The sequence below is a fragment of the Haemorhous mexicanus genome, chromosome 1, assembly GCF_027477595.1.
Source record: "Haemorhous mexicanus isolate bHaeMex1 chromosome 1, bHaeMex1.pri, whole genome shotgun sequence".
Taxonomy (NCBI): domain Eukaryota; kingdom Metazoa; phylum Chordata; class Aves; order Passeriformes; family Fringillidae; genus Haemorhous; species Haemorhous mexicanus.
Window position 1 is genome coordinate 106,774,800 of NC_082341.1, and position 27,683 is coordinate 106,802,482.

The 27,683-nt window shown below is 42.5% G+C and overlaps 1 protein-coding gene across 1 annotated transcript; it reads left to right on the forward strand.

Annotated features, from left to right (window-relative positions):
* On the forward strand, positions 1-27,683 carry APCDD1 (APC down-regulated 1). The gene is made up of 5 exons (XM_059858013.1): positions 1-155; positions 9,575-9,758; positions 11,349-11,880; positions 21,097-21,418; positions 23,406-27,683. Exons 1-5 carry the CDS (start codon positions 98-100, stop codon positions 23,852-23,854), a joined length of 1,545 nt encoding a protein of 514 aa, XP_059713996.1. The 5' UTR covers positions 1-97; the 3' UTR covers positions 23,855-27,683.

Below are 27,683 nucleotides of genomic sequence, written 5' to 3' on the forward strand. Positions count from 1 at the left end.
GTGGGCTGCCCGCGGCGGCGCTGAGGCGCGGGCGGCGCGGCGGGAGTGGCGGCGGCCGGAGCGCAGGAGCGGGCGAGGAGCGCTGCGAGCCGGGGAGATGTCCGTCCCGTACGGCAGCCTCATGCGGTACCTGTTCCCAGCCCTGCTGCTGCACGGTGAGTGCGCTGCCGGCGCGGCTGCCGGCGGGTGTCGGTCCGTGGGGTGCCCCCGAAAGCGGCTGGGCTGCGAGGGGACCCGGAGCCGCTCTGGCGGGGGCAGAGGGGCGCGGGTGGGTGCGCTCTCCCGTCGTGGCCGCGGGCGCTGGGTCCCGCCTGCCCGGGGCAGAGGATGGGAAGCGGGCAGCCCCCGCTGGCTCTGCCTGACCCCTGTGTTAGCGGCACCCCTGTGCAGCGCGCGTGGGAGCGGCATCGCCGGCGTGGGTAAAACCACGCCGAAAGCGACCCGCTCCCGAGTGTGTGTCGGCGGATGGCGTTGCAGCCTGGGACTCCTTGGATGGAGCAGTTGGTCCGGGCACCTCACACAAAGTTTCTTTACTCGCCTCCGGCAAGAGCTGGCGCTGCCGAACTCCGGCACGTATGGCCGAGACGCCCTGCGGGGCCCGCGTTCTTCCTCTTATCGGGAAGCGGTTTTTGGCGTGGAGATGTTACCTGGGAAGACTTCGGTAGCAAACTGTGCCAGCACCGGATCTTGTGCGCAACTAAAATTGTTTTGCTGCAGAGAACAAAAATTCTCGGTGTTATTACACACCGTCCTGCTTTGACAGCCTCTCAGTTTAACCCCGGACTGACATCTCTCTGAAACTGCACAGTAGGCAAAATTTTAGTGAGAAAAGTCAGCGTATTTAAACTTGAAAGTTTAGCTTGTAAATTTATTTTTAGGCCTCTAAACAGATAACCCATCTTTCCAGAAAGCCAGTGTTCTTCAAGAGAAACTTCTGAAAAGGAGGCAGTTTAATGGGCTGCTTAGGTATGTCTAACATTTGGCAGCCAGATTTGAAAAATCTGGGTTTGATGTCCTTCTGAAAGTGCGACTCAAGCTACTCGGTTACAGCATCATTTTGGAGAGTGTTCCTAATTTGAAGTCCTTTGTAGCATCCAGTGTCCATCAGTTAAATTTCTTAGGACCCCAAGCTTAATTGTAAAAAGAGGAATTTTTTTTAACTGTTAAAATGCAGGTGATCTACATGGATTCAGTGGGAGATCTATGAGCTGGGGTTAAGGATTTCAAAGCTATTCCTGGGGTTGATTTTGTGAAGCAGAGATTGTCTCTCTCTGTGTTTGTACAAGTGCTAAGCACACACTATGGTATTTAATAAATAATAAAGAGCATGGGCTTCTGATGGTATATTTTGTTTAGAGAAAGAAAGAGTAGGAGGCTCTGATCCCCAGGAGGGGGTTTATACTCTTCTCACAGCTCAGCTATGAGATCCGGAGAGCGTAGAAACATGTTTAGCTGAGCCAGACCTGACAGGACGCCAGAGGTGTTCTTTAAACTCTGATCTGAGATGTAAAAGTTGAAATGGGAGACTTGAAGTTAGAGGGTAAAGAGAGGAGGTGTAATTGCAGGGTTGGACTCCCTGGCTCATCTGCTTGGAATTACAGAGCAGAGCTGAATGCTGGCTGGAGCAGGAAACAAATCAGAGCCAGTGATCAGATCAAAACAGCAGCTGCCAAAAGAGGATGATGAAGAAAAGTCATCCATTTCTTCCATCTGCAGTTATATTTCACCAAATAACATAAACCAAAGTTCTTGCAGAAAGATACACTCACTGCCTTGTATATGAAGACAAGTACCTTGGTAATGTAGCAGTTCACAGTTTGGATCAGAGTTTCAAGAGTTTGGAAACTACCGCCCTCTTACAAACTTGAAAATTATATCAATGGCACTGAAATGTAGCCATTTGAATGGAAATGGAAATGTGTTTACCCTGTTGGCTTTAACATGGTCTAGAGCTTTTCCATCCATGCCATGAAGTCAGTAGAAGCATCTTTTGATCCACAGCTGTCCCAAATTGCTAATGTGTAAGAATAACCAGCAATCCCAGGGGATTGCAGTGTTAAGCCTCTTTGCAGCATGCAGTGTTTTCTTTCTGGATTTCTATTGCATATGGCAATTCGAGGGTTAAAAGTGAGTGAGTGTGGGTGGGTGGTTGAGGCTTTTTAGGGCTTAAAGCTTTGTGACACAAGTTAAAATGTCCTGTAAGGCTAGAGCTTCTGCTTTCATTACATTAAGAAATGCCTGCTTTAACATCACTGAGTTGAAATTTGGAAAAACTAGTCTTCATTAATCAAAATAAAACCTGTACACGTACAGTGTCACCAAAAAAAAAAAAAAAAAAAAAACAGGTTTGCAGCTGGAAGTTGTCCATTATCACTGTTTTCTTTGCTTAGACAAAAAGCCACAGAAGTTTCAGATGTCAAACACTAAGATCATTCAAGTCCAGAAAACCTGAATAATAAGAGCTGCGTTCAAGTGGATTCAAAACAAATTTGGCTAATTTATTTTGTAAACATAACCTTTTCTTTTTATAAATAGAGATGCTTAAAAAAAGCTTTAGTGTATTTCTGATTATGCTGCTGCTAGAATAATGAGTTAGAAACTTTAAAACAATTAGTCAATAACATCATGGAAATGGAACTAATAAAGATGACTAAAACAAGACTGATAGGCTTTTCAGAGCAAAACTGTTTATGCTCTTAAAAGTTCTCTGGCAGTGTTGCTTAAATTAGTTATATAGTAGTGTTTTATTTCAAAACTTTTTCAGGAAAATAATAAGTATTGGGAGGTATAAATACCCATAGCCATAAAATGAACATATATTGTGCTCTGTGCTAGAGACATATGTCATCTGTTTCCTCAGTTAAATAATGAATTTTAAAATCTGGAAGACAATAAAAAAATAGGAAGACGCAGTGCTTAGTGTAGAACTTGGAGAATTTGCAGGGAGAGTTAGAAAATGGACTAAATTTTATTTACAATTTTGTCAGCATAAATTCAATTTCACTCATTTTTGTAGCTTGACTGTGGGCTAACACAGTGGTAAGATGTTGATGTCATCAACAGAGAGGGCAATTTTTTTGTGCTCTGTAGGGTATCTGTAGAAAGTAGGCTGGCACACGATGGGGCCCAAAAGTTGCCTCAACCACACTGGAGGCAAATACCTTCAGCTATTCGAGGCAAGAGTAGTATTTCATTACTGAGATGATTATTTAGGGCTGATAGAGGGCAGGATTAGATGTACTGAGTTTGTTTAGCTCTCTCTTCACCTGGACATGAGTCCCAGGGGAGCCGGGGGCAGTTCTGCATAAACCCCAGTGCCAAGGTGTGGGTACAGGACGGAGCAGATGCTCTGACAGAGAGCAGATGTTTCTTGCAAAGAGGGAGAGACCAAACCACCATTGATACTGAACTGCACAGACATCCCAGGGCTGCACCCATTCCTGTCAGGGGCAGAGTTCCCACTGCCCTGAAGGAAGATGGGCTTTAACCCTTCAGGGTTTCATAAAGAAACCCTCACTCTGGGCAGTGCCATTTCACCTTGCACACGTAGCAGCAGCCATCCCAATTAAGAACTCCAGCTAAGCAGAGGTTATGGGCTCTGTGACTGCTTAGCTCTTGGTTCTCTGACCCCTTCCAAGAGAGGGCATTGAATAAGGACCAAGCTATAGGGTAGCAGGGGACCTGCATGCTGGGCCTGTCAGCTTTGAGGGGGTTACTTTTTAGCTGTCCCATGTAGACATACTTTGGATCCCTCCTCAGGATCTTCCATTCTCTGAAGCGTTCATTTTGCCTCTCCAAAAGCTGCACTTGGAAATTCTGTGTGCACAAGAGAGGCAACAGATACATGTGAAAGGAAGTCATTGTCCTGTCTGCTTCCCTGGCCATAAAACCCAGCTTTCCTTTCCCAACCCTTTTGTTTGCAGTAGCTAATTTGGGCCCCAGTCTTGCGAGGACTCTTTGAAGTTTCAAGTGCAGGGAAAACACTGGTAAACACAGCTCGTGGCTTGGTAACAGGACATTATATTATGTCCATGGCAATTATGTAAGCTTGCACTGGAGCTAAAAGCCTGTCATAGGCATTATCTGACACTATCCCACATCAAGAAAGAGCATGATCCAAATGTCTATTTATTTAATTGTGCAGGGCAACTGCCCAGATAAGGAGAGCTATAAAGTTAATCCAGCCAATTATTCCTTATCTGTTGTAAGGTTTTTCCAGTTTCAGACAAGTTCTAACTTGAAATGAGGTTGCTGCAGGAGTAAAGCATGAATGTTAAAATATTTCTGTCAGAGATTAAGCCATTGCTTATTTTGAACTTATGCTATCACTCCAGGTTGTTTTATTTCATAATAAAATTTTGTTCTTCTGTATTTACATCACTAGAAATTAGGAAAAAAAAAATTAGGTGGTTCCTGCTGAGCAATCCCAGTCTAAAGCCAGGTTTGAATCCAACTCTGAGGTAACATCTCTTCAATGATCTAGCAAAGGATGAACCTGCTGAACACCTGGTAGCTTTCAGACTGGTTTAAAGAGCTACACTTGGACATGTTCGAAGCTGTGGTTTAGATTCTGGTAGAGACGTTCATTAAACTGATAAAATCTAAACAATTTAAGATTATTTGCTTTGTGCTTTAGCAGTCTGGCATAGCTCTGAACAGAATTTGGCCTGGGTGTTGAGGCACAAATTAAATTAAAACTATCTGTGTCCAAGCACAACTCTACATATTATCTTTGTTGCAGTTGTACAGTATTTGCATGCTATTTTTCAGAAAGCCAAAACATTCATTCTAGCAGCTTGCAGTTTTTTTCAGAAATGTTGGCAGAGAGCTTTGTCATAACCATTTTTGAAACACGTTTGGGTAACGGGCTGCCAACAGATTGCCCTTTCAAGATCTGTATTTTACTCGCAGTGATGTGCAGAAATCTTTGAAGAACTTGAAAGTAACCTATCTTCCCTTAACAATTATTTTTATCTTGAATGGTTGTTCCCACATCAGATACAGGTTTATAGGTCAACATGAGAGCCTGAAGCCCTCTGTCTGGTGTGGTGCATGCTCCTATCCACGTCTTACTGGCATGGCAGCTGTACCGGCCTCCACTTTCCCACTCAGATGGATGTTGGACCCCGCCCCTGTAAAGTGTGATCTGAGATCACAGGCCCTCAAAGATCTGTGTGATCTCTGAGGGTCTGGGCAGGGATCCCCAGTGAGCTGTAGCACCTCTTATGCTGTATTCAGTTAGTTTCATGCTAAAGCTGTGTCACTGCTAGGGCTTGATTTTGAAACAAAAGCATAACATGTTTTTGTTTTGCCACCTGGTATTTCAAGTGCATTCTGGAATTTTCCTTTTCCTTTTGGACTTGCTCCTTTGTGAAAACAAATGCTGTGGGGTGGGGAATACAATCAAACCAATCTCTAGTTGTGGTGTAGCTAAAGTGAGAGCCAACCAGAGGCTTCACAGAATTATTGGTATTGGTCTCATGCAAAGATTTTTTTGTTTGTTTGTTTGACTTTTGTCACACTTTTGAGTAGTAACATAGTGGGTGGATTTTGAGTTTCTAGTTTTTAACAAGTGGGTAATATTCCTTCATAACACACAAAAGTTCAAACAGTCAGTCAGAGAGAGAGTCTGAAATATTCTCAGTTGAGTCTAAGATACTCAGTCGTGGAGATACTGAAACGTACCATCTGTCAGTGCTATAGAGAATAGCAGACTTGGATCTCTCTGAATGAAAGTAATGGCTCCAACTATGTTGCAACTGCATCTACTATCCAAAGTGGGCTTCTAAAGAGTCATGAAAATCTTTTCCCAGTTTTGTGAATGCATGTTTTAACCTTGAGCCTTTCCAGCAATGTCTCATTTAACATGGCCAAATGGACCTTTTAAAATAAGTGAATCATCCCTGCAGTTCCTCAGCTTTGCAGAACACCTCATGTGCACTGCCAAGGGTGGAGCAGGGGGCCCTGCACTGCCTCTGAGCACCTGCTGCGAGGAAAAACACAGAAGATGGTGTTTGATTTACTGCTCTGTGTGGGAAGCATATGACTGGTCTCAGAGTTTGACCTGCAGATGGTACAAGGGGAAGTTACATCTCCTTTGTGTGGCAGTTGTATCTACAGGCAGTAACTACAAAAGTGTTGAAATTACTTCTTTGTAAGGAAGAAGTTTGCACTAAATAAAGTATTTCCTTGCTCTAGCAAGTCAAACATAGGTAAAGGTCCCATTGCTCTCTCTCAGTTTTATACTGTATTTCATATTCTGATATTCTGGTTCTGTGATGGTGTTCAGCATTATTGAGAGCAGCCCCAAATACAAAGACTTGGAGGTGTTGGTTGATGAGAAGCTCAGTATTTGCACTCGGAGCCGAGAAAGCCAAACATCCCAGGCTGCATCCCAAGCAGAGTGAGCAGTAGGGCAAGGCAGGGATTTCTGTTCCTCTGCTCTGGGGAGATCCCACTTCAAGTAGTATGTCCATTTTTGGGGTCCCCAGCATAAGAAGTACATGGACATGCTGGAACAAGTCCAAAGGAGGACAGGAAGATACTCAGAGGGCTGGAGCACCTCTCCTGTGGCAACAGGCTGATAGAGCTGGGGTTATTCAGCCTGCGGAAAAGAAGGCTCTGGGAAAACCTTAGAGCAACTTCCTTAACCTAAAGAGATCCTGCAAGAGAGCTGGAAAGGGACTTTTTACAGAGGCTTTTAGTGGTAGGACAAGGGGAACAGCTTTAAACTGAAAGAGGGCAGGTTTAGATTAGATCTAAACCTTTCTTTCTTTAGGAAGAAAGTCTTTACTGTGAGGGTGAGGAGGCAGTGAAACAAGTTGCCTAGGAAAGTTGTGGATGTTCCATCCCTGGAAGTGTTCAAGGCCAGGCTGGATGGGGCCTTGACCAATCTGGTCCTGTAGAAGGTGTCCCTGCCCATGGTCAGGGGGAAGTGGAACTGGATAATTTTAACATCTCTTCCAGCCCAAACCATTCTTTGTGTGTGTTTTCTACATCTCTCCCTGTGTCTCTGCAGCCATCATTATGTTCTCATGCCTCTCTTGATTACCTGAATTTGTTCTTGCCTTCATTTGTCACAGTTGGATGGATAGAGTCCCAAACAAATACCCTCTTTCCTCTAGGCCTGTCGATACAAATCTCCCTTCCATTCCCTTGCTGCAGTGTATCATTTGCAAGTTGCACACAGAACTGCATTCATGTGACGTGGAGAGCTGAGACACAGTTGCTTCTGAGCAGTATCAAAGAAGACACTGTATAATACTGCATAAAGTTTGACTCCTTTTCAAAAACTTCTTCTTTTCATTATTTCCTTCAGGGAATAATTGGGAATGTCTGATGTGGTTATTGCGGTTTTTTCTTTGATATGTGCCCATACAAGATGGTGTCCTCCCAAAGAAGGATTTTTGCGTGAAGAAATTAAATCCTCAAATATGTCTAAAGGAATAAATCATTTCTAAATGCATCTATATTCATGAGTCATATGACATGAACTAGGCAAAATACAGCTGCATAAAAGCAAGTGGTACAATAACTATGCATTGAAAATAGCCAGTTGAACAACTTCAAAACCTTCTTCTGGTGGCAAATTTCAAATGTTTAACAACTTCAAAAGGAAATGCGAATTTTCAAAGTATTTTTTCAGTGTGAGATAATTTGTCTGCAGGAGACACCATGTTGAAAGATAGTCGTGTTGGCTACAACCTCTGCCATGTACCTTGCATGGACATGAAGCACAGACCCAACCTCGTCAATCCTGCCTCTCCAAAGATGTAGTCAGTTCAAGCAGAGCATCACCCTGTCATGGCTCTACCATTTCTGGCTGCAGAGTGGGAGTTGTTTGGTGCTAGCATGAGTGACTCTGCTCAGCAATGTTGAAATACCTGAGAAATCTCTGACTTCCAGAAAGGGAGGAAATACTGATCCCCTGAAAATCAGGCTTCTGTAAGGGTATCTCAGGCAGTGTGCTCAAATATCAAAGTGTCCCTAGTATTTATTGCCTTAAAGAAAGCAAAGCCATAAATTCTCATTCACATCGAAGAATTGTTTGTAACCTGCAACATAACAAAGCTATCAGATTTTCCAGAAAAGATTTTGTGAGGTTGTGTTCATTAATCTCATTAAATCCTAATGTTGTTCAATGGTGAGCACTGTTTAGGTTAAAGTATTTATTGTATTCTTTCTGATCATTTTTTACCCTGTCTCCTGGACAAGTCTTTGCTTCTGTTTAGCTGAGGAATTTCTGTTTTTAAGTGGTTGACATGTTTTTATAATTTTGGCAATGCCATTTTCCCAGGTGTTACCCAAGTTTCTTCCAGAAGATCTAAGACCTAGCCAACATAATGAATCACCTTTTTTTTTTTTCTTTTTTTTTTTTCTTTTTTCTTTTTTTTACTTTCTTTTTCCTTTTTAATAGGAAATGGGAAAGACTTAAGAAAGTGTCTACCTAACACTAGGCATGTGCCCAAATGTCAGATGGGGCCTGGGGCATAAAGCATAGGATCCTGTACTGGGTGGTTCCCACTGGTGATCCCCAACAGCCCCATTTCTTATCCAGGTCAGCTGAGAAGGCAGCAGAAAATATGGGGATGAATCCCAGACCCTGGCCCTGGAAGCATCTTACAGTGAGACATCCCTTTCCTGACATAGCTGCCCCAAATTCCTAGGCACTCAAACAGCCCCTTCACCCCACCCCTTACCCATTTTGTAGCCCTCTGGTGCTCAAATTCCTTCTGGCAATGTAATACAGTTTCTAACATGTTATGTAAGGTTCATGCTTGTCACCTTTTAACCCCTAGATGTGGGGTTTTCTTTTGATCCGTGTTTTCCAACATATCTAAGAGCAGGCTGTGTCTAAAAGAGTAAAGGCACATTCCTTTTGAAGCTATGTATTCATTTTCTTCAATTAATATTGGTAGAGAGCATGCTGGTAGAATTTGTATGTATACATTACTAGAAACCAAAATTACTGTGTGCTGGAGATAAAGTTAGCTTTTGAAATTCCTTTTCCCCTTTAAAATAAAAATAGAAGGATCTGCCTTTAATTGACCACTTCAGTCATCACAGAGGCTTCCTGTGTGCAGAAGCTTTGCTTTTAATATCTGTTTTCCCTTGACTTTAAAGAGTAGTCTTTATTTGCAAGTTTATTATAGAAGCATTCAAATTAGAGGTGGGCTGAAACCGCAAAGTTTGTGTCCGGATCTGGACGCAACTTTCTGAAAGTTTGAAAGTCTAGGTTTTTGATTGTCCTGACCAGAGATTACAGAGGTGTCTATAAAGTTCAGTTTCAGAGCCACATCTCCTGGGTGTGGAAACACAGCACTTCAGTTCGAGCTCTTTTCCCCAGTTTATTTCATAAATTTATTTAGTGGATTATGTGGTGTGACAGAAAGGAAGAGCTTCCCGTTATTTGTTTGTTTGTTTTCATATGAGAAAATAAATGTAAACAGTACTTGCCCAGACACATAACAATATGAACAAGTGTCGTTCAACACAAGATGGTCACAATGTCCTTTATCACATGGAAGCCCTACTCTTCAGGGTCTCATGATATAATTTACACTTTCTGTCACAGGGCTGGGAGAAAGTTTTGCTCTTCTGCACCCGGACAGCAGGACCCACCCTCGGTCCTTGGAGAAGAGTACCTGGTGGGCTTTCAAGGAGTCACAGTGCCATCATATGCTGAAACACCTTCACAATGGAGCCCGGATCACTGTACAGATGCCTCCCAATATTGAGGGCCACTGGGTCTCTACTGGGTAAGGAAAGATAAAACAAGATGCTTGGGATGGGGAAGAGAAGATGGTAAAAAAGGCAAGAGGGAAGAATGTATATTCCCACTTTCAACAGCAGAAATATTTTCTTTAATATGGTGATGCTCTAAATTCCAGATGCTCTCTATATGTTTATGCATAAAAGGAGAAGGAGCAGCATTATGTACATTAAAATAGCGTGCCACAAAGCTGTCTTGATGAATCAATTTATTGTCTGGATTTTTAGCAGCATGCTGTGAAATATCTTTAAATCTCTCTGAATAGGAAGGAGCCTACCAAGCTGCCAAAATGGATGCTCCTTCAAACATAACATTGTACTATATTTGTCTCCATGCATTAGATCCATCGAATGGGTCCTTGTTTTCAGAGCAGGGGTCTAGCACAGGTTTTATTAGCAAAAGAAATTAAGAAGCTGTATTTCACTAGTTCTGTTACTCTTTATACCTGATGACTTGTGTTTCAGAGAGCTGTTATGCTTTCTGTGTCTCAGCAGGCAATATTCACAAGCTCATTGGAAGTGACTTGTAGTAGGAAAGAGTCGGGTTTTTTTAACAGAAAGGAGTGTATTTCAGGATGAGAGGAAATGGTCTCAAGTTACACCAGGGGAGGTTTAGATTAGGTATTAAGAAAAATTTCTTCACTGTAAGAGTGGTCAGGCATTGGAATAGGCTGCCCGGGGAAGTGGTGGAGTTAACATCTCTGGAAGTGTTCAAAAGAGTTAACATCTCTGGAAGTGTTCAAAAGTTAACATCTCTGGAAGTGTTCAAAAGTGTGGATGTGGCACTTGGGATGTGGCTTGGTGCTGAACATTGTGGTGCTGGGTTAATGGCTGGACTCTATGGTCTTAGAGGTCTTTTCCAACTCTAACAATTCTACAGTTCTGTTTATATTAAGCAGGGTAGAGGTGACAAGAGGAACAAGTTTGAAGGCACAAAAGGGCTTCCTACAGGAAGTGGAACTTAACTGCCATTTACACTTCCAGAAAAAATAAAGTGTGGGGGGGAAGTTTTGCATTAAAAATCAGAAGTTTGCATTAGCTGCCACCCCTGTTGAATTTTTGAGTGGAAAAGCTCAGGATATGATCCTGCATATCCATAGCAGACCAGAGATTGTGGAGTTACACAGAGAAACTTCTAGAGCAGCTTATAAGCCAGTTCTTTTTGCTGTTTCCTGGACATATGACATTTCACTTTCTGATGTTATCAGTCATTCTGCTAAATCTACCGTGCAAAAGAGAGCAATAGATGTTAATAAGCTGCTACTATTTTCAACAAAGAATTGAGTCACATGGTGGTCCCTAGACAAAAGGCAAAACCAAAACACGATTCAAAGTATTTAAGCCTACAAGATAAAGCCTTTAGATAAGATCACCATGAAGCAGTGTATTAATAGCAGCAGAGGGAATTGTTGGATAATTGGCAGGCCACAGACACCTAGTTCCTATTTATTCCTATTCCTGCTGGAGGGATTTAAGCGCCCAGGTGTCTCTGTGGACTCGTGGGTCATGTTGCCCGTAGTACACACGATGTGCCACCTTGCTAAAATTTTGTTTCCACACTTTCTTTCCTCCCACAGCTGCGAGGTTAGAGCGGGCCCAGAGTTCATCACAAGATCTTACAGGTTCTACCACAACAACACCTTCAAGGCCTATCAGTTCTACTACGGAGGGAATCGCTGCACCAACCCCATCTACACCTTAGTCATACGAGGCAAAATTCGCCTGCGGCAGGCGTCCTGGATCATCCGCGGCGGCACCGAGGCCGACTATCAGCTCCGCAGCGTACAGATCATATGCCACAACGAAGCAGTAGCCAAAAAATTAAGTGAGTTGGTGAACCAGACGTGTCCTGGATTTATCCCAGAAGATAGTCCCTGGGAGCAGGATGTGGGCTATGATTTGCTGAGAGAAGAGAACGGCTGTGAATGCACCAAAGCTCTGAATTTTGCCATGCACGAGCTCCAGCTGATCCGTGTGGAGAAGCAGTACCTGCCCCTCAATGTAGACCACCTTGTGGAGGAGCTATTCCTCGGAGACATTCACACTGATGCTACTCAGAGGAGGTACTATCGGCCCTCCAGTTACCAGCCTCCTCTTCAAAATGCCAAGGTACGTGTGTGGGGGTTTACATATGTCCTCTTTTTAAGATATTGCTGATAAAGCCCAAATCACTCAGTTCTTCTAAGTGCACTGATGTAACCTAAAATCAGGGGGTTGATTACAGCCTTAATTAACAGAAGATAACAGAACTTACTTTGTGAGAACAGTAACTTTGCTGTGGTATGTGACTGCAAATATGCAAAAAAAGTCATGAACTAAACTAAATAAAGGCCACTCTGAAGATGGAATCAGAGACTTGTAGGCAGAAGTGGGAGTGGTTGGCTGGGACCATGGTTGTAGGCTAGCGGCTGAGGGGAAAGTTTCATATAGAACTGAGGTAGCAGAAGAGGAACAAGCATCAGTGCATACTTTATAGCTGTGGAGGGGACCAGGGACAGAGAAAATCAAATGTGAATATCAGCATATGGAAGTTGGGTGATTCATAACCTGAAGAAGAGACAAGGAAATTGGAAGGTAAACACATGGAAGGGGCAGCATGAAGGGAAAAAAGCTGAAGGACTGCACAGGTCACGGATGCAGCCATAGGCACACACATTAATGAAAGGAAAAACAGGTGAATTTTGAATGGGGCTCTAATTCCATTTGATAATTCAGTTTTCAAAGGGGCCTCAAACTGCCCTCAGCTTCATCGGGAATTGATCAAGCCATAGTAAGCTAAATAAAACTCAAACAGGAAGCACAGACACTGATGGCCCGTAGCAGGAGGGCTGTTATAGATCTTTCCTGGTGACATTTCAAAGGCAGGCAGCAATTGGAACCACATTGCCAGGTGCTGCTGCCATCAGCGTGCTCTGGCTGGGCATTGCCACAGCATCACTTCCAGCTAATGGGTTACGACCATTTTTAATCATCTCATCACAAATGGTTCAAAAATCACTTACAGCTTATCAGCAATAGCAGGAAACACAGCATTTTGTGAGCTGCCTTTAATTGCTTTGTAGCCTGGCCTAGGGATCATTTTAATCCACAGTCAACTGTTTTGCTTTATGAAAAACTTTATGAAAACTGTGGTAATTTCTGTAATTCTTATGCTGTCTCAAGTTACCAAGGACAAATTTGAGTTTTCTTTTTAAACTTACCTTCCCAAAATAGAGAGTTTCAGCAGCAGATGTACCACAGCACAATCTTCTGCAAAATTTTGGTTTTCTTTAATTAACCACATCAGCTTTCACTTTACTGTTTTGGGTGTGAGGGTTCTTTGCTAGATCTCTTCCTTGCAGGTTTCTGTAGATAGAAATTATCAGACACCAGCTATATTGTATCTGTTCTAGAAAACGTTGTAGATCTTTTTCCAACCGCTTGAAACTGAGACAAAATCTTGATTTAAATCACTGTAGCTGAGTATTTTTTCTGATCTAATCTAGGTGTCTTATTCTGGGTTGATATATAAGATAGTAAATGCCTACACTTCCACCTTGTAGTAATTTCATTACCGTCAGAGCAGTCAGATGTACTTTCAAACAGCTTTAGAAAATTAAGATTGTTGTCCAGGCCTGCTGTAATTTTAGGTAATGATTTTCCTGCCTGTGTGTTCTGCTACCATAGCATCCCTTTTTTCTCTAAAATATAGTGGATCTTAAATACAATGTTCAAATTTAAGGGACCAAATTCTGCATAAGAGAGGTGTGTTTCTTGAGACAGGTTAGCTAAGAGAAGCTGGGCTGGCTGGTACTAGGCTTTCAGCATGATATAAATAGCAATACCATAAAAAATGAACCTTTGCTTCAGCTGCCATGAAAGATTCCAGGATGTGGGTTTGTTGGTTTGCACCTAAGCATGAAGATCCCTATACCAGCAGGTTCTCAACAGGCACTCTGACCTACTGTTTGCCAAATGCAGGAAGAATAGTAACAGAAGTGCTTTTTTTCCTTTTTTTTCTTGAAGTCCAGGCAAACATACCGTTGAAAGGTTATAACCCTTCCTTTTTGAACTCTTTTCCTTTTTTAATTGTTGCTCCACTGGGACCCAGCTGAAAATGAGTTTAAATGCTAAATTGAGTTTAAAACTACAAGTCACAGACTCCTCTGGAAACTGGACACCATGAATAAATAGAAACGTTAAATCAACTTGTTTTTTTAAGGTTTCTACAGTCATACCAAGAGGTTGGGGAGGCCAGGAAATTGCTTCTGAAGTGAATCAGGTGTATTGTGTGGAATCTTTCATTTAAGGCTTTTTTCATTTCCTTTTTATTTATTTATATTTTAAACTCATAAAGGCCTGCCTAAAATAAGTTAAGAGGATTCACATTTTGAGTTAAATTTATAGTTAAGCCTCTATATAGAAGAAAGTTCCACCCAGCCCAAGAGTTTACACAGCCTCTAAGTTGGATGTGGTAGCCACATTCATTACTTATGTGCTTGAAATGAACGGTAATTAAAAACAAATGATTGCTGGATATGTTAGGAATGCCAAAGCCACATGATCAGGACTTTAAACAAATAGAATTGGACCTTTTCCAAATTCCTGCAGCGATTTCACCACAGGATGGTAAATCAAAAGGGCTGTCCAAAAACCAGACAGCTTTATGCTGAGCTACAAATCTGAATAAATTCACAGATTACTGTATCTCAAGTGTTCATATAGAATCAGGGAGCTTATAAAAACATATAATATGTCATCTCTTAAGGCTTTACGAATTCTCTTAGATAAGAACATACCTTAATAAAATTCCTCTGGTAAAATATATGGAAGTTTTTGAGTGCAGATGATAAATAGGTCACTATATAGATTTATCTTGGCTGTTTTCTAACCTGGCTCAAGATACTAGTTATGACTGGCTGATGAATGGAGATTACCATCTTTGATGTCTCTTGACATTGCAAGTTTTACCAAGTGATTCAGGCTATCACACATGGAGCTTCTTCAGCCAGCGTGAGAGAGCACATGGCTGGGAAGGGCAGGATGGGGGAGCTGTTTGGCCATCATCACAAAATGTTCCCAATTAGGACAACACCAAGGAGGCTGCTTGGTTAGTTATAATATCACAAAAGTATGCAGGGACTTGTCGCATGAAGGAAGGCTTGAATGCAGTATTCGTTCTCTGTGCAGGACAGAAAATGTCTTCACAAATGTCTTCTCTAAACTACAGAAAATGTGTCTTATAGCAGTACTGGGAGACTTATTTCACATGTAATTGCCTCAGCAGTGTTGCTTTGTAAACAAAGAACTTCTTGTGCTATTTTACCATGTGACAGAGTAACTGGAAATATCAGAGCAGGACTGTGATGACCGGTCATTCTGGTTAGATCATTGCTTAGGAATAAGGCTGACATGGACTGGAACATCACAAGAAACCTAAAAAGTGCTCTAGGATAACCTTCACTCTGTCATGCTCAATCTGTTGCTGGACACACTCTTTCAGTAAGATGTTTTCCCTTTAAAATGTGACTCTAATGAATCAACTCCCTATTACAACTTTATTTACCTCTGGGACCTGACTTCCAGCAGCATCTGGAGTGTGCAGCTGATACAGATTCAATGTATGGAGAAAGACTGGTGCTTGGGCTTTCCTTTAGCCAAGAAAGAACAAAGCGTGCAAGGTTTTCTGTGCTTTTCAAAAATTTGAGACTTCATCTCTTTGAAACACAATGACTTCATCTCTAGGGGAATGCTATGTACTAGTGAAGCTCCCAGGGAAATGCAATCATAAGTTAATAAATAGATGTTAAACATGTGAAGTGCCTCAGAGAAATATGCAAAACTCAACCAAAAAAATTACAATTTTGGCAGACAAAGCTGTTTTGTTGCCCGAGTAGCGCCACTAGACTTCTAGATTAAGGCAACACTTGAAGGGTGCCTTTTGTCCATTTTTACTTGAGAAGGGCTATTGGTTAGGAAAATTATGAGGGCAAGCAAGGTAGGAATATTCAGAAGAAATCTCAAGTGGGTAATTCCAGGTTTATGAACAATAACAGTGTGTGTGGTGCCCTACAGAGATGAGGAAGCCAGCAGCTGTCAGCTGAGGTTGGCCCGTGCCGCGCTCGGCAGCGCTGTCAGCTGTGGCCCTGCGCCTTTGAAGGTGCCACGTCTGCACTTACCACTGTCTGCTCTGCAGCTGCAGTAAAAGCCTGCCACAACTCAAATGCAGCACCAGGGATCAACATCTACTATTTAGCCTAGCCCAGGCCTGCAGGTCAACTCAGCATATGTATCTAAACTACTGACACCTTCCTTTGGCATCTTAGCACAGTGGCTTCATCTTTTGTAAAAGGGCAGGGAAGACTCAGTGGTAATATTGCATGGTTTAGAGGGCTAGATAGGATGCTTTTTAAGGGCATAATAAATACATAAGGCAGCTTTATTTGGGAATACTTTATTCTTGAAAATGGACATTCAAGCTGTCCCTTCGGGTTTTCCAGGAATTTTTTTTGTTAATACTTCATAAAACATTCATGTCACCAGAATTTAGTATCATTTTAATGGGACAGATGTCATGCAAGCACATTCATCTGAGAAGTCTGGTTTTCTCTTTGTTCTTGTCTTTTGCCCACACTAAAGTCATTTATACCAGAAAGACTTTTGCATTTCATATTGGGTTTGTTTATTTCAGTTTTATGCAGGGTTGTGCAACAGAATCAAGATCATAGATCAGACAGCTGTGTAATGGTAATGCCTTGAGATTCCTTCTCTATCTTTCTCTTCATAAGAGCAGTTAATAAAAACCATTCCTCAATATCTTAGAATATATGGTACGCATTTGCAGATAAATCTGAGCATATCTCCACCCTCCTTCCTGCTTGCAGCACCTCTGTTCCCTACCAAAAGAAATATCCATCTGACAACTCTGCAAAGGAGTTACCGCTCTCTCCAGCATTTTACTTGCCTCAAGATTTTTAATTAAAGTTTTAAATCTTCGTTTTTCTTCATTCCATTTGGCAGGCTGAGTTATAACTGTGTCAGCCGTGCTTGTCAACTCCCCAGAGCCAGGCTAATGCACATTAGTCAACTCAGCTTCATATGAGGTCATGCAAAGCCTGCAAATTATCACTTTTGTACTGGAGAGAATTTGTGGTCGTTTTTTAAAGTGTTGTCTCGGTCTGCAGTTATCTACAGTGGTGGAGGAGAGAGCCTGATACTATCCTGAGCAATTCATAAATGTGTCCTTCCTGTGGACTTGGCTCCTTGGCAGTGTGAAGCAAAGCCATCCAGCTTTTTTTGTTGACCTGGAAGCATTTCCTTGAATTGATGTTCTCCCAAGAATTTCCATTTATACTCATCCTGGGAGCACTAGTTACTAACACTAACACCTGGTACTGTGTTTCCTTGGGTGGTGAGGTTTAAAGCATCCTGACCAGGCATGACTCATTCCAGTCCCACCTAGTCCTGCCCGTGACACGTGGTATCCAGGAGGTGTGCAAGGCCATAGCTGAGTGTGGCTTTTCCATAGCTGAATGTGGCTTTTCTTTCCCCTCTTTTTCAGCACTTCCCCTCATGGTAATAGGTGCGTTCACATGGCAGGGGTTTTGTGGGGGTACCAGGATTCCGGTACCCCAGGATTCCAACCAGGATTCTGGTTAGATCTGTACTGCACACACAGTTCAATCCTGAGCCCGTGCCTGAGGAGATCGATGTCTGGTCTCTCATCTCATCTCTCCCTGTAAAAAGGATATGCTGGGTACAACACGCTATGTGGCATAGCCAATCACATGCTATGTGGCATAGCCAATGTCAGATAATTAGTCTTAGGCAGCCATAGAATTCCACAGAACTTGAGAGAAAATTAAACTGTGCTGGGAGGGTTTATAGTTTCTAACTATCCATAGCAATCGGGAAAAAGATGAAGGAACCTCATCCTTGTTTGCTTTTTCTTAATTAGAATCCCCCTTGCTTGGCTTCCAGAGCTCTCTGGCCTTATTACCACTTCAGCTGAGATGGCAGGATAGAGTGATTAGAAAAAATGTTGGTGGGAATTTTTAGATCCTAAGTTATTTTCTCCCCAGCTACAAGAACTGAGTTTTCAGCCAGAGATTCAGGCTTGTTTTGGCACACATGGCTTTGTGGATTCAGAAATTGGCTTTAAAGAAACACCTGGAAGGATGAGGAATGTTGTCACTATGGCTTTGGCACCGCAGAGCTGCAAGGAGCTACCCATCATGGGAAGGAATCTTCCAGCTATTTTAAGGCCCAGTCCTTCTAGCCTGACCCCACTATTAAAAATAGTGCACTGTGCACCTAACATAATCAAAACATAGAACCAATGTTCATCCTGTCCTCTTCTCGTTTTATTGCTATTTAGTTTATGTCATGACCCAATGAGCTTTTTATTAGAGAGTTCTTAATCCTGTTTGGACTCAAATGTCCTCTGTCTCTGTTCCCTATTTTCTTTGAATGCCTGTTTTTAGAAAATAATCTTTCCCTGAAACACATGGAAAGGGAGTGATTTGCAAAGCCTCAGATAGTGTAATTAAGAGCCAAGAGCAGCTGACCTAAAAAAGCAAGAGCGAAATATACAGTCAATTGTTAAACATAAATTACTCCATAATTAAGTCAAATTGCCTCATAACAGAACTTGCTTTTTCTCTTGCCCATTACTTGGGCAAAAAATCATAGTGAAAGAGTTTATACATGGCATATTCTTCCACTAAGAAGTTTATAACGTTGTGAAAGATAGTATCACAGCAAAAAAGGTTTATGTGGGCTTAGATTCAAATGCTGGTCTCAAGAAAGCAATGGATTCAGAGTACATCCAGTGAGGGGCTGGAGCCAGCTGGTGTCTCACAGCTGTGAAAAGGATGTTTCTGCTTCCTCCCTCACCACCCCAACCTCTCCCTGCTGCACTCCTGGTTCGATACAAAAAGTTTCTGGTTACCTCAGCCCCTTCATTTGGGCACACCCTCAGTGACTAGAAGGCCATCAGGAGGGACATTCCTTAGCAGCCCAGCTGGCCAGACCCTCACAGCTGGTGCAAAGCCTTCACAATTAGAAGGGTTGCACAGAGCTGCAGTAGTTCAGGACCACAGTGGTCAAAGAGCTGGGCGAACTACAGGAGAGTAACAGGGACCTTCCTAGAGTCTGCCAAAGGAGTCACCTCTGCTCACAGTGTAATGGTGACCAGTGGTGACCAAAAAAGAAAACAGGCTGAGTTGCTGTTTGGTTTTCTTCAGATTTTGAACAAGGGCAACAGGAATCACTGGTTCCCAGGTTAAATTGCCTTGGCTCACAAACTGTTTTTGGAGGATGGACTCCTGGGAGGAAAATGTGAATATAAACCAAACCAATATACTGCTCTGCCAGGGTCTCCTCTGGGACATGATAGAAGCTTTCAAATTCATTTCAGGAGAGAAGGGACTGTAGCAGAAATTCTCTCCTACTGTTGATGGATTCAACTTATATAAGCTATTTTTAGTTTTATAGCACTGTCTTTTTCTTGCTTTCTGGCTTTACCTTATGTGAGTGGGGCAATCACAGCCATAAAGTTACTGTCGTCAGTGCCCTTTATGTGTCAGGGAACAGTGCAGCCAGTCTGCTCCATGGCAGGATAGAAATGTGGTTAAAAGGCACCGGCATCCTTATCTCCAGAAAAAAACATTATTTCTATTACAATTGAAAGATACTTTTTGTGGATATATCTGCACTAACTTCACCAGTTGCAGTTAAATTACTCAATTAAATGTCCTTTGTATTTCACTAAGGTACTGATAGACCTTAACCTGCTTGCAGAATTTGGCTGAAAAATCCATATCTTACAATTTGGTAACAAGCTCCACAGTGGGAAAGGACTACATCCATTTTAAGAGCATGTCAGCACATGTGGTCTCCAGAAGACCATGTGTTTAGGGGTGGAAGGACCCTCATGAGGTCACCAAGTCCAACCTCCTTCCTCCTCAGAGCAGGGCTGTTGGCCGGCCGTGGTTCAGATCAACCAACACAGATCCTGTGCTTTCATCTCCCAAGGATTCTCCTCAATTCTTCCTGGAGAGAGGAAGATGCACTGGCAGGTTACTTTCATCCACCACATTCAAGCTGTGGGGTGTTTTCCTGAGGTGCATTGAGTTAAGAGCTAAAGCTCAACATGCAGCCATCTGGGAGATTTACAGAAATACTTTTTCTGTGTACACCTTTCCAGCCCTCTTTTCTGAGGCCTCTCTGAGCACCCTCTGTAACATAAATGCTCCTATTCACTGCTCTTACTTTAAAGTCCACATGAGCTGCTATGAAGTCAGCATTTCTCCACTCACTGCCTTCAGCTCCAGCTCACTTCAGGGTGACATTCACACAATCTTCATTAGTGTCCTGAATTCCTCCAATAAAATGACTGTAGGTAACTTCAGATAATCAACTTACAACACCCACAATATATTTATTTTACACATATTAAACAGGGTTTATATTTGCCCCATCCCAGGCCAGATAGTCATCCAAAGTCTTTTCAGCAATAGTGAAATCAGTGAAATGGCTGTTGTTTTATGTTCCTAGGATGTAGAATAATGGTCTGTGCAAAGTAGCTATAAATGGAGTTGCTCACGATATGGAAGCCTCAGCCTGAAATTTCTCCACTCCTGCCACAGACTTGGAGCCTGCAGACCCCTCCTAAGACACCCCAGGTGTCACATTTGGGGTCAGGGGTACTTGGCTGCTTGAGGCTGCTGCATGGCCCTCAGTGGTGAGCCACCCTGGAGCTCGGCATGTACCATGGACTCTGTTCCAGCTGGAGAGAGCCATAAAGCTTTCAGCATATCCAGCAGCAACCAGCCATATCACACACTTCCCAAACTTGTGTTAGGGCTCAGCAAAGCTGAAAGAGTTTAAAAAGCACTGGTTACTATTCTCCCAAGGTGCCATGCAAAAAGAAAGAAGTCCTTATAACACCCATGTTTATCTATAGTACTTAAAGTTAACAACTAAAAGACAGACAAAGAAGAGTTCAACAAATGTATTGATTTCTGACACTAAAATCCCTATCATAGTAAATTACCATCTGCCAGCTTCTTGTATGATTTGAAGAATAAAGTCAGCCTTTTCTAGATCCTGAAGTAAAATGTTAATTTCAGATAAATGCAGACAAGAGAATTCATTTCTTACATGCTTGTCTGCTGTGCAGTCTTACAAATACAAAACTAAATAGTACCACTAACAAGATCAGAAATGACAATGCATTCCTTAAAATGTAGAGCTGGTATCACTTCAGCATGAAGTGGCTGGCCTGATGCATTGCCCTGTATCCCAGGTGATGCCTACTGAGGGTTCCTCTCTGCTTTGTTTTAGAACCACGACCGCAAGTGCATCGCCTGCAGGATCATCTACCGCTCGGACGAGCACCACCCGCCCATCCTGCCCCCCAAGGCGGACCTGACCATCGGGCTGCACGGAGAGTGGGTGAGCCAGCGCTGTGAGGTGCGGCCGGAGGTGCTCTTCCTGACTCGGCACTTCATCTTCCACGACAACAACAACACCTGGGAGGGCCACTACTACCACTACTCCGACCCCATCTGCAAGCACCCCACCTTCACCATCTATGCCAAGGGACGCTACAGCCGAGGAGTCCACTCATCCAAAGTCATGGGTGGCACGGAGTTTGTGTTCAAAGGTAGGGCAGCTTGATACAATGGGGAGGGAGGTAGTTATGGTCCAGAGCAGCTTGCTCATAATGATTTGGTTGCTGATGATTTCATTCTGTGATTTTCAGTTCATAATTTCTTGGGAAGTTTGCAGGCAAACTATACAACTGCATGGCACTTCACACCACTGAAGCAATACTCATTTGATGCAGAGGTCTTTAAGTACACACAAGACAATAAGATTCCACATTACTCAGTGATCTCAAAGTCCAGTGGCCAGATGTCAAGCCTCTAAGAGAAGTGGTTAGATCTGTGTCCTAGGGCTCCTTCCACAGAGAGAAAAAAGCATCTTCAGAAGGCATTTCAGATCTGAAGCGATATACATAATTTTCTGTGGAAGACAGATGCTGCAGCATGCATCTTTACATGTGCTCCCAAGGGGCCCTCAAGCAAATAAGGGTGTCCCTAAAGACAGATCTGATTAAAGATGCCGGAGCCAAGACAAAATGTATCCAACCCAAACCCGTCGGGTACTTTGGAAAGCAGCTCTCGGTGGTGACACCAGCCATGGCTGAGAAGCTTTCTTGTGCAAACAGCCCCATGGAACCCTGCTTAAAAAGAGCTCAGGGGCCTGAGCCACTCACACAAACAAACATCTCCAAAACACAACATCCCACTACGGCACCAGCCCCAGCAGAGCCTCTGGTAGCCTCAAGCCCTCTGTAGGCTGTTCTCCTTAATTCAGTTACCACATTAGAAGTGTAAAGCATCTTACATGGGTCTAACTTAGAAAAGTGTACAACTAGAAGAAATAATTTATTTACCTGAGATTTTTTGTAGGAGGTGGGAGATACCCTTGCCTGAGAGAACTTTGGCTCTTTAGAGCTGCATGTGCAGCATGTCCCAGCTCAGCTCCTGGTGTGCAATCCAGTTTGCATTTCTGGTGTATGTTGTACCAATGTACCTTACAGATCAAGGTCAATAATTTGGCTTAGGTAAAACTTTCAGGTTCAATTTCTGTAAATTACCTTTTACTCCAGCTACAGTAAATAATGTGAATTGTAGAGCCATTGAGTCAAATTGCTGTTTATAAAAGCTCAGGAAAAGCTCACAACAAATCTTACTATAAAATGATCTGCAAGAGAATTTGGGATTTTGGTATGTTGGGAGGCATGGTTATTTGCTTCTGTTTTGGTCAGCACCAATCCATTCAGATCCCTTTTTCTTGATATACAATGTCAAACACACACCAGGAAAAACCTCTATTCAGCTTCTGCAGGCTCATTCATTTTGGCTTTTCTCAACTTCTTTAACTTGGCTGGAAAATGAAACTTTATATGCCTTAAACTCCTTTGAAATACAAGCAGGTTAGAACTAAAGAAACTGCAGCATTTCTACATTTGATACTGCAAGCTGCAGCCAATGTTGAGAGATGAGAAAAAACATCTTTCTGTAGATCATCCAAATTTTATAATTCATGCAAAAAAGGACAGGTAATATAGGATGATAGTGCAACTGTGTTGTTTTACAGATTTCCCTGTGGGAGCTAATTATTTTATTAGGTTTACAGGATAGCTAGCAAATGTTAAGAAATGATGAAAAATACGTGATAAATGCTCCACTTATGAATTAATACAGACAGTAATAAAACATGAGTAAAGTTTTATTGTTTCCTTTTCCCCTTATCTCCTAGTATAACCAGCCAGGCTTTATCTGCGAAGGATTGTCTGGAATTTATGAAAAGCTCTGCTTAATCTCTGGCTGAGATACGTGGCCATCAGGTTTTCTTCAACTGAGTTGGAGGGGATGTTGTTCTTTCCAAAACGCAATTTTTGCACAGACAAAGACATAAAATGACGCTCCTTGATTTGCTGGTCACACCTGTAATGTGAAAAACTAATTTAAGAAGGAACAAGGGGAGACAGTTTTGATTTAACAGGTGTGCCCCAATCTGCACGTTGGCTTTGCTGTTGTTTTTGTCCCTCGGCTAACAGCTCCCCTCTTCCTTTCTCACAGTGAACCACATGAAGGTCACTCCCATGGATATATCCACAGCCTCGCTGCTCAATGTCTTCAACGGGAATGAGTGTGGAGCACAGGGATCCTGGCAGGTTGGGGTTCAGCAGGACGTCACCCACACAAACGGCTGCATTGCGCTCGGCATCCGCCTACCTCACACCGAGTACGAAATCTTCAAGATGGAGCAGGATGCCTGGGGCAGGTACCTGCTGTACAACGGCCAGAGACCGAGCGACGGCTCCAGCCCCGACCGACCCGAGAAAAGAGCCACTTCCTACCAGATGCCTTTAATTCAGTGCACCTCATCAGTACCCAGGCCTGAAGAGTCACACGAGGAGAATAAAATCAGGCTGTATAGCAGCAGGGCACCGGAAAAATATCCCAGCACCCCAGCTCTTGCTCTGGTGTTTATTTCTACTGTGTCATATTGGGACATTCTCAGCTAGAAGCAAGGAAAACTTATTTTTCATGACTAAAAAGCCAGGATTCCACCAGACTGGGGGTTGTTTTTCTTCAGACAGAAAAGGACATTTATTTTCTTGATGCACTTGAATGCCTGAGAACTGTTGTTCTTTTCCTTACTTCCCTCTTCCTCCTCGAATCCCGAACGGCACTCGTTTGATGTTTGTGCTTTGAACTTCATCCAGTCTGATCCCTGGCCTGACACGACTGCACAAAAGTAATTGCACTTTAGGACTGCAGACTTCTGGGGGGAGGGAAGGGGTCTCCTTTTATTTTATTTTTTTTAACTGCTGGGATGAACTCTATGATCCTGCTTCAGTCATCTCTGCCGTCTTACTGTTGTGGTACTCTTATCCCCAATGCCTGATTTCTCATCAGAATTTAGCTCTGGGGAAGGGCTCGGTGTTGTGCCAGTACTGTGATAGCAGCTTCCCCCTCTGACTTCACAGCTCTGATGTAGATATGTATATAAGGAGAAAACCCACAAAGATTTATCTTGCCATTATCTCACAGCTCATAATACAGAAAGAATCAGCAAATCAACAGCCCTCTGTTCAAAAAGTACTAAATGGTTGATACCCCTAATTAAAAAAAAAATACTCCAAGTAATTTAAGCTATTTTTACAATCATTAAGTTGTAAAAATAACCAGTGGTTTAGTATTTTCTCATTCAATTAACTTAGCTGTGTAATTGCTTCTAGGCCTCCCTTTGTATCTACAGAGTAGTTACAACAAAGCCCCTCAAAGCCAACCAGCAGCAATTTTCCTGTAAGATGCACAGAGTGCAGGTAAGCTGCCAATACAAGGCTGCAGAAAAGACTTCTCTTTCCATATTCCTGAGGCCTTACATACTCCATGTGCAGTACTTGGGTCAGCTGGGTGGGCAGAGTAAAGAAATGGAATCTAATATGTTCTGCAGCCCTATTTAGCAGCATCTTTTTAGTCATGTGACCTCGTGTAAGAACAGGGAAAAGGGTTACAGCAGCAAGCACGCTGTGGTTCCTGGTAGAGCAAGAAAGAAGCTGGAAATACACCCTCAGATGGAGGAACACCGGCTTAGTCTTAGAGAGGGAGGAGCAAGAGATGCACTAATGCAACCACGTCCTTCCTTTTCTCCTTGCTGAAGTGTCCCAACACATGCCACGGTTTCATAGAGCTTAAATCAGCATTGGTATGGGGAGACACTGCTGGGAAGGTGGATGGACACCACCCTCAGAGAGCATTTGTCAACTAGAGCCTGCCCTGGAAACTCTCAGGTTTCCCTCAGTGGTGAATGCATCTTTTTGTGCACTGATGCAAATCAGAGCAGACTCTGGAAGCTGTAGGGGAGATGTTTAAGGCCAGCAAGGAGTTAGAAGTTCATAGATGAACCACACTCCCCTTCTTTAATAGGAAATGAACTGAGAGAGTAGCTTAATCTTGTGTTTGGGTTGTGGCTCTTACTGATGTACACATTTTGGCTCACAGGAAGAGCAGGAACATCTGTAAGAAACATAAGGAAAAAAGTTGTACTGTTTCTTCACAGCATAAGCAGCTGCTAGCTGTCCAGCCCAGTACTGTGTCATAAAAAGAACCTTTAATGTATAATTTTCAGTATCCTAGGGAAAGTATGTTTTGAATGAAAGTCTTTCAACTTTACATAGTGAGTCTTCATACTGACTACTATAGCAAAAGCATTCCTTGAAAACATGGATGTGAATTTCCTCAGAGTTGGAACAGAATCAGTTCACCTAGTTTTGAGAGAGCAGAATGACAGAGGGAAGGAGCAGTATCATGGATAGATGTGCTGCTGAGTCAGGCTACATCTTTCATATTTTTTCTTCAGACAAATCAAAACTCACAGAAAACTATTACTTAAGAGTCAGGAATGGAGCTCGGGTTGGCTCAGTAGTCACCAAAGTGTTTATCCATCCATTTGATGTCAGATCCTCCTTCAGCCTGTTGGAAAGATCTGAAAGCCAACTCATCATGCTGAATTGAGCCCTATGAACAACAGCTGTTCTGATCAGCATTTCTTGATGTATTTTTTGCTCCATGCAGTCAAACCTACTTGAAGAGCCAGCTCTGGATCAGTTGCTGGTGGGGGACACAGTTTTAACTAGAGGGTCAAGAAGGAGACAGGATGCCTCTGACAGAGTAGTTACGAACCAGCATGGAGTTTGATGTTCTCTAGACTGAGTTTTGTAGTCAGCAGAGTGATACCAGCATATTTCTAACTGGGTTACTGAGCTGTTACAGTCCAACAAGTCCCCTAAGTACCTGCTGCATTTCTGACTTCTATTTGAGATCTAGCACCAGGAGTGAATTCACTCTAGTTTTTATTTAAAAAGATGAGTACTGTGTGGCATTCCTTAGATCACACAAGACAAGCTGCTTTTACCACCATCAACCATTCCCAGGTGGTCCTATCTCTGAAAAAATATCCACGGTTAGAAGTTGTCAGACTATGTCACTTGCCTGTGCAAGTGCCACACACACTCGATCCCAGCTGAAATCTGCACATGCTTGTGACGCAGGATAAAAGCAAAGACCAAAGGAGCTGTTCCACAGCGTGATTTTCTATACTTATGGGGCAATCATCTACAGTTTGTTAGTGCCTTGTGGCTCCTCTGTAAATTGTCTAATGTTGCAAAAAATATTGCAACAATTTCAAGAGAAAGATCTGTCTAGTTAAAACCTCCAAAAGCACATTCACGTTTCAGCTGTTTTGAATCACAGACTTGCAAAGGTCTAGGTTTTAAAAGGTTTATGGTTAGACTACATGAAAATGTAACTCACTGTACAAATTGTACAATTAATGCTCTTTTTTCCCCTGTTATTTAAAGACACTTAAAAAGGAAGTATTTTTAAAAGGTCTTCACAATGCATTACATGAAATCTGATTGGGGACTTCTGTAGTTTATTTGTAGTGTTGACAGAAACAATTTTATGATTTGGGTTTTTAGCATTTGCTGCACCAGCTTACCTCCACGTAAGCTGTATATTTTTAATTTTTCTGTTAGCCAATACAAGTCAAGTTGGACAAAGCTGTAAGTCTTCAGAGTGCATAGTTTATGTGCTAGTCTATATTTTCTGTGAGGCTTCTCCTTGCTTGCAGGCACAGAATGAGGAGCTAAGCTTACCCCTCTTTTGGTTTCATCACTCACTAAATTAACTGCTGCACAGCACCACATACATATGTGACACAATATATTCCATTCATTTTATTTCTCCAACCTGACCTCATGTGCTGGCAGCCCTGGCTGCTGAAGAAGTTAAGCTGCAAGTGGTTTAGCAGTGGAAGACCTGCAAGCTGGGTGATGTGTCCCTTGCTGAAATGCAGAAGGTTTAAAAAAAAAATTAATCCATTAATGTTGGTATCTTCAGCTGCTGCCAATGTTGCCAAGACAGGTGAAAGCTTTTCCCTCGGTAATATCCTACTCAAGGATCCACCTGACAGAAGAAATGGCAACCTAAAGAAATTGTTAGGCAAATTGTTTTAAGAGGCTCTATTCAAGAAATAGGACAAATGGGATCAGAAGAGTCAAAACAAGTGTTCTTGCTCTGTTTCTATTCCATTTACATACTGTGCCTGCTGTCCTGGGGTAGATTGTCATTTCTATGAACAGAAGTCTGTATTTTGGGATATAATGTCAGTCTTGCTTGAGTCGGAGCGTGCTTGCCTAAAGTGCAGGATTTTAAAAGAAAAAAAAATCTTTTTATTTTTTTATAGAAGATATTTTTCTTCTCAACTATGTTCCAGATTAAACTGCTGGGGAAGTTTAAGCACTTGTTAAACTATTGATTGAAATAAAGAAAAGCCTAACTGTAAAA